Raw genomic sequence first — 7,651 nt, 5'->3', positions numbered from 1 at the left:
CAAGTGCTTGCTTCATTGATTTTTATTCAGAAAAAGCAACTCAAAATCGACATGCCATCCTGCATTTGGATCATACAGATGTGATCAGATTAGGCACAGCAATTTAGACATTACAGCAAGTTTATATGTAACGGAGATGATATCATATGGTCACCTTTTTTGCGTTGTGTTTAACTTTCTTCGATGCCCCGAGGGAGTTTAGAACCCGGGTCTGCCGTGACACGGGCGACAGGTGACAGCACAGACCGCTACACCAAGGTGAATTCACTCTTCATGACGTGTAAAGTGTGTCTTTTTAAGTGGAGTGAGTTTAACTCGCAGTACCGCTACTCGCCAGTCACTTCACAACGCTTGAAGTCCATCGTGACTGACAGTGCCTCGCGCTACCATCTGTTATATATATGTTGGGATTATTAGGATACACATTTATTTGTCTTTCCCAGTACTCCACGGGATTCTCCAACGCAAAGAAACTCGTAATGAATTCCTATGTCGACACTTGTGTTGCGGGGATGTTCCGGGGAACATAGGGATGATCCCGTGTTGGAGACGCGTTGCGCACCAACCCCGAAGCCATTTCCTGAATCAGTGACGCGGAGTGAGGCTTCGGGGGCGGTACCCCCCGGAGTGGGGCTTCGGGGGCGGTACCCCCCGGACCGAGGCTTCGGACGTCATCAGTACGTCACCTGATACGCGCTTCGATACAGGCTCCACTTAAAAAAAGCTGGATTGCTCGACACAAGCTCCGGAGCCTCGCTTCAAACGTCACATCACTACTTTATACTAATATTTTATAATAGTATACTTTATACCTAACCCTAACCCTAATAATACACTGATTATTCAAAAGTCCATTTAAATGTGCCTTTTATTAATTGCCATTAGAAGTTGTATTATGCTGCCTGACAATGTAGGGTTCTGTGATAATCAGCAGGTAAAGGTCAACACTTATAATGTTTTTGTTTCTTATATTTCCTCAATAATTATATTATCAAAGCTTAGCTCCTCTTACTGTAGCTCATCTTAGCTCCCCTTAAATAATCTTAGCTCCTCTTAACCCCTTACTCTTTGGCGACTCTGATATCGCGGGCGTGATAGAATGACGTCAATTGTTTGACGTGGTCTGCCTGGGAATTGGAGTCATTTTCCAGTTTTTTTTTAATGTAGTTCCAATGGTTAGACCGGAAGTTAAACGCTACTTTTTATTTGGTGTTGATAAAACAATAAATAACTGATACAGGATCATTTCGATTTGTGCTAAATAAACGTTTACGCGTGCTTAAAATGTGCCACATTTATTTTTTATTTGTTGAATAACTTTGGCTAGGAAGGTCGTATCGTCACACGGTAAACGGAAACGGAAGCTGTAGACTCAGGCCTACCCCCTTCTAGAAGATTCTAGACGTTTCCATTCACTCAGCCTCGTGTTTTGCATGCTACCAGTCGGCAGATTGTCGGAGCAAGTTTGTGTATAAAATTAGACTTTTTGGAAAAAAAATTGGCATCATGGCGAGGCGAGATGAACCGCGTCCTAGATGGGATGATTATTTCGAAGATGACGAGGAACTTGATGCAATTATTGGCGTGGATTCGGGCTCGGATATATGTGCTGAACAATCTGGCTCCTCGGACGTGGATGACCCATCGTTTGTCCTCGACAGGTACAGCTATATTGTCTCACTGTTCTGTCTGGGAAACACCTCACACATGTACAACGTTTGAATAAAACACTTAGTATAGTTGAAAATAATGTATTTCTACATGGAATTGTACACAGAGACGATGAGCCTGGGACTAGGAGAGGAGAGGAGGCCATGCATGAGACCGACAGGTGAGATACAGACTTATTGCTTTTTATTTTTTATTTTATTGCTTGCAGACTTTGCAATATACTGTGTGTGTGTGTGTGTGTGTTCATCCATGGATGTATTGTGCTTTGGCTTCTGCATATTCATTCATATCCATGCTGCTGTGAGTAGTGTGCTTTTGCATGGATATATATACTGTATGTTGCATGCAAGTGTATCTATGTTTGGTTGTAAACAACTATGTGTGTGTGTGTGTGTGTGTGTGTGTGTGTGTGTGTGTGTGTGTGTGTGTGTGTGTGTGTGTGTGTGTGTGTGTGTGTGTGTGTGTGTGTGTGATGATGATGATGATGATGATGATGATGATTTACCTGGAACATCGACCGGAAGGACCCAAGCCAGGTCCCAGTCCAGGTCAGACCCAGACAGACTTATTATGGCTGTTTATAGCTTTTTTTTTTATTACTCAGTTTGCAGACTTTGCAATATATACAGGTCTGAATGTTGAGAGCGTATATACAGTGTGCGTGCACAGAGTGTTGTAGTGTGATAAATGAGCAATGTTTTATATTATGTACAATGTGTGTGCCATTTATTTGCAGACGTGCGCAGCCTACAACCAAGGCCAGGCGAAGACCCCCAGCCCAGGCAGATCCGACACCCTGGAAGACTGAAAAGGATCCTGACCAAGCCCCGCCAGTCAGCCGTTTCATGCCTCGCAGGCCCCCAGCTGGATGCCCACGCAGCATACTCGCCGAAATATCTGTTTATGTTGTTTTTCTCCCTAGGTTCAATGAAGACCGTGGCTGACGACACGAACAGGTATGCTGCGAGACGGACAGCTCTGGGCCAGAAGCACAAGTGGGTGGATGTCGACGCGGAGGAGATGTCCACATTCATCGGCCTGCAGTTGTTCACGGCGCTCCTCCATCTGCCTGCCATCCCGGACTACTGGAAAGTACAGCACGTACTATCTGTGCCATTTCCAAGGCTGGTCATGTTCCGGGACCGGTACAGGTATAATATATAGCAGGGGTAGGCAACCCTAGGCACGCGTACCTGCATAGGCACGCGGGGGCATTTTCATAGGCACAGGGGGCAGCATAAAAAAATAAAAATAAAAAATATTATATATATTTTTTTTTTTGCTTTGAAATATTATAGTGAAATATTTTGCACTGTTGTCGCATTTATCTTGTTGAAATCCTCCCACAGGTTCTTTTTACTACCACATATTTAATTGAGACCCTTTATTTGTTTATTATTTCAATTTAGCTGGAAATACATTGCTACATCATTCAGTAACATTTGCAGAGCCTTATAACAAAAACATTATTACGGTCACCATTGTGACCAGTGGGATTAATCAACACGTTTTATAATTTATTTTTCTATTTCATTGTACATTGCACATGTTAAAAGCAATTTTTTTTACTCAATGTGAGTATTACCAAGTCAACTTGTGTTCTTAAAACAATGACAATAAACATAGTTTTATTAGGTTGAAATAATGTGGTTGTGTACTTATATTTCTGTTAACTTATTATGGATTGAAAACTGAAAACTTTAATGCACAGTAACTGAACTCAATATTTTTAAGTTCTGGTAACTTTTTTTTTTTTTTTTTTACAGTGTAGTCTTGCAATCAATCAAAACTTATTTACACGATATACCTCACATTCACCCTCCATTCACATCCTGGTGTTCTCCTGGTGTTCTCCATTAGGCCTGTAGGTGGAGCTATGACAGCACACGTACAGTACACACACCGATGGTGTGTGATGTGTCAAAAAATGAATGGGCAAATGTGAGTGAAATGGTCGCACTGTATGCAGCTGTTTGTCTGCATTGCATTCCCCCCCCCCCAACTAAGATTTAGGGTTGATACAACCATCATAATAATATTGTTAATAATAACAATAACAATAATGATGTAATAATGTAAAAATTATCATTAAAAAGACCTGATTATGAGAAAAAAAATTACGATGCATGGAATATTGTTGAGGCACACTAGTTACAACTATATTTCAAACAGGCACTCCATGTCAAAAAGGTTGCTGACCCCTGATATATAGTGTATGTACATCGCGTCCGATATGTTACTTATGTTTATAGTGTCCTATGTTATGAGAAGCGACAATAAAGCTGACTTTGACTTCAGGTCGATCCGATGGAACCTCCACATGAGCGATCCAGAGGATGATGACACCAATGACGCCAAGAAGGGAAGCATGACAAGCTGTCCCGGTACGTACTCTATTATTATCTTATTCTTAGGCCTATTTTATTCGTAGGCAATTTGTTTTGTTATTCTTATTCGTGACTTTGTTCTGTCCAGGATCAAGCCTCTGATGGACGAAGTTCTTGATTCCTGCGAGGCCCATTACCACCCAAAGAAGGAGCTGGCGGTGGATGAGCGGATGGTGGCGACAAAGGCGCATACTGGCATGACCCAGGTATCTTTTTCTTTTTATACCACACATCCTGACACTACACACACCACGTCCACACATGTATACCTGTTCAAATGTATATATGTTATTCCATTCTAAATCAATAAACTATTCTATCTATCTATCTATCTATCTATCTATCTATCTATCTATCTATCTATCTATCTATCTATCTATCTATCTATCTATCTATCTATCTATCTATCTATCTATCTATCTATCTATCTATCTATCTGTCTACCCAGTACATTGAAGGACAAGCCAACAAGACGGGGGATCAAGCTGTTTGTGCGGCCGACTCCGATAACGGCTACACTCTGAACTTCAACGTCTACATCGGCAAACAACACGCGCCGACAACTGAACACGGGCTGACCTATGATGCCGTTGTCGATCTCATTCAGGTATAATATTTTTTTCTACTAAAACTGTATTGTTTATTTTGCTCTGTAAAGTGTCTTTGAGCATTTGGAAAAGTGCTATACCTAAGTGATGTATTATTATTATTATTCAGCCAGCGTACCTTGGGACTGGATACCACATCTATGTAGACAACTTCTACACCAGTCTCAAGCTGTTCCTGGACTTGCATGCCATGAAGTTTGGAGCCTGTGGTACGTACAGGCAGAGCCGGAGAGGGTGTCCCAGGGGCAGACCAAATGCCCTCACCAAGAAGTCTGAGAGAGGCTCCATTAGATGGATCAGAGAGGGGTCCCTGGTCTTCACCAAGTGGCTGGACACAAAGGAGGTATGTACTCCTATACTCCGCTACTGTGAGCGACTTGTAGTGTAACATTTCCCTGTGGATGATTCATTTATTTTCTATTCTATTCTGTCTAGGTGTCCGTGTGCTCCACCGTCCACCCAGCGGTCCTTCAACCTACAGACACGGTCCAGAGGAGAGGAAAGGTATATGCTTTATGTATTTTTATACCTGTTTATTATTTCTATTTTATTATTTTGTATTATTGCACAATCGAAGCGGGCATGGCCACCCGCATTTCACTGTATGCCTGTTATGTATGTGATGAATAAAACTCATTCACTACAACAAGCACATGGGCGGAGTTGACCTTTCAGACCAGCTGATCCAGTACTACTCCACACACCGCAGAACTTCCCACTGGTACCGGACCATGTTCTTCCACTTTACGGACATCGCGAGCACCAACGCCTACATCCTCCACTGTGAAATCAGTAAGTCAAAACAGGAGGCACACAGGACTTCTTGTTGTGTGAGTTGTGTGGCGTGGACATCACACTAGCTCCTCTTGACAGGAAGGTAGAGCATCTCCCTGTTGCCATCGCCGCACCTACAGAGGACGTGAGACAGAAAGCCACACAAGGCCGCAGGATCTGCCAGCGCAGCCAGCAGTGTCACTGTGCTGCTTTACTCCCGCAGCTGGGGTGAAGGGATGAACAGGATGCCACTCAGTTGCAAAAAGGTTTTAATTCTTCCTCCAACAGGTTACAAACCTTGAAACAAGACACACATTCAATCAATAACTACCACAATACTACTATCATTCTTAAAACAAATCGCTTACACACATCCACTCACCAGGTCTCAATCGTCTCCCTTCGCTGCTGTCAAATTCCCCGCAACTTCCTGTTTACTAGTTTCACTGACACCACGTGACGTATCTCGACCAATTACAGCCCACTCCTCACTACATCCCTGGATCACATGTGAAATGACTACATCTCCATTCACAACTTTAACCAAGCATACAGTGCCTCCATACATCCAAAAATGAAAACATAATTATAATCATAGCTCAACTACCATTACTTATTTACACACACAGACTAAAGTGCACCTAAACTCCACCACCACAATAGAAAGCTGCACAGTCACAAAGGGGGGAAAAGGACCCTGACTCCCTGGAAATGCAAGCACTGTGATGTAGCCCTCTGTCTCGTCATTGGCAGAGACTGTTTCGAATTGTGGCACAGTTGAGCACATACAGGACAGCACAGTACAATGTCGCACACACACACACACATGTGTATAGTCTATATAGTGTATATATGTATATTGAATATTCCTCTTTCCTTTAACTTTTTTTTTTTATTACAAGTATTTTTATTGCACATTACTTTAGTTACATTCCACTGCGTTACCGTTTGACAGGTGCAATGTTTAGTGCAACATGTTTATTCGTGTTGATACACAGGGTCTCCATGGTATCCCGTCCACCGACAGGGCCTTCTTCGATTGATAATGCGCCTTGCATTTGTGTGTGTTGTACTTGTACTTCTTCCCCTCACTGTCTTTATTCATACTGAAAATCAAGATCAAGCAAGCTTTTGCCCTTCTGCTCTACGGGAGCTTTCTGTCCTCCCTGAGCTCGCCTTAGGACACCTGCGTTACCGTTTGACAGGTGCAATGTTTAGTGCAACATGTTTATTCGTGTTGATACACAGGGTCTCCATGTATTTATTTTTTTAGGATCCGCCTCAGGCATCCTGCACTCTATATGACTGCACTCTAGTCATATGTGTACTGTATATATGTATATTGAATATCCCACTTTACTTAGTTTTTACTTTTTTACTGTAAACCTTATTTTTTTTTTTGTAAAAAACTTACTTTTACTGACTTTTTGTAAAAAAAATAAAATAAAAAAAAGGCATGCTGGTGATGATTTCCAGTTGAGAATCAAAATGTTGTCTGTTTATTACCTGTGTATGGAGAAAATAATGCTTTGTAAATTGAATTCTGTTCTGTTCTCTTTTGTTTATGTAAATATGCTACCTGAGGGTGCATTTCCACTGTTTTATATGCTTGATTGAATATGTTTGCATTGGTTCATACTAGTAAAAAGAACACATTTTCTCAATCCGGTTTTGTGTTGTACATTATGCAGTATACAGTATATACAATATGAAAACTAACTGTAAGGTCATATATGTGAGGCTGTGCTGAAAAAAAGGATACCAAACATACCATGGTAAAACATTTTAAAATGGGAATTATACCATTTAAATCAAAATTAGCTAAAATATCCCAAAAAGTCCTGCACATTTTGCATAATTAAATCATCTTAACTCCTTAGCTCCTCTTAAATCCTCTTAGCTCCTATTAACTCCTCTTTAATCCTCTTAGCTACCCATAGATCCGCTTAAATCCTCTTAGCTCCGCTTAAATCTTCTTAGCTCCCCTTAAATCCTCTTAATTTAGGCGGTCAGGTGGCGTAGCGGAGATTGCACTCATCACCAATGAAGGAGACTGCGGTCTCGACTCCCGGAGTCAGCATTGCTTGGGGCTTGGGCTGATCGCTATACTAACCCGTTTGGCTGGGTTAGGGGGAGGGCAAGTCATGGGTGGGGATCTGGCGTTGTGGACAGCGACGCCTACAGGTCAGGTCTGGGCGCTTGCTCAGTGGA

The 7,651-nt window shown here is 42.0% G+C and overlaps 1 protein-coding gene across 1 annotated transcript; it reads left to right on the top strand.

Annotated features, from left to right (window-relative positions):
- Positions 1 to 1,782: 1,782 nt before the first annotated feature.
- On the top strand, positions 1,783 to 5,296 carry LOC311238899 (piggyBac transposable element-derived protein 4-like; the record flags this gene model as incomplete). Its single annotated transcript, XM_084327095.1, has 6 exons — positions 1,783 to 1,831; positions 2,594 to 2,822; positions 4,147 to 4,264; positions 4,507 to 4,665; positions 4,776 to 5,009; positions 5,102 to 5,296. The coding sequence occupies 6 exons, from the start codon at positions 1,783 to 1,785 to the stop codon at positions 5,294 to 5,296; spliced, it is 984 nt and encodes a 327-aa protein (XP_084183221.1).
- Positions 5,297 to 7,651: the final 2,355 nt, after the last annotated feature.

Source organism: Notolepis coatsorum (assembly GCF_963971535.1).
Source record: "Notolepis coatsorum genome assembly, chromosome: 13".
Lineage (NCBI taxonomy): Eukaryota > Metazoa > Chordata > Actinopteri > Aulopiformes > Paralepididae > Notolepis > Notolepis coatsorum.
The sequence above is the reverse complement of the archived record's forward strand: the minus strand, read 5'-3'. Positions and strand labels throughout refer to the sequence as shown.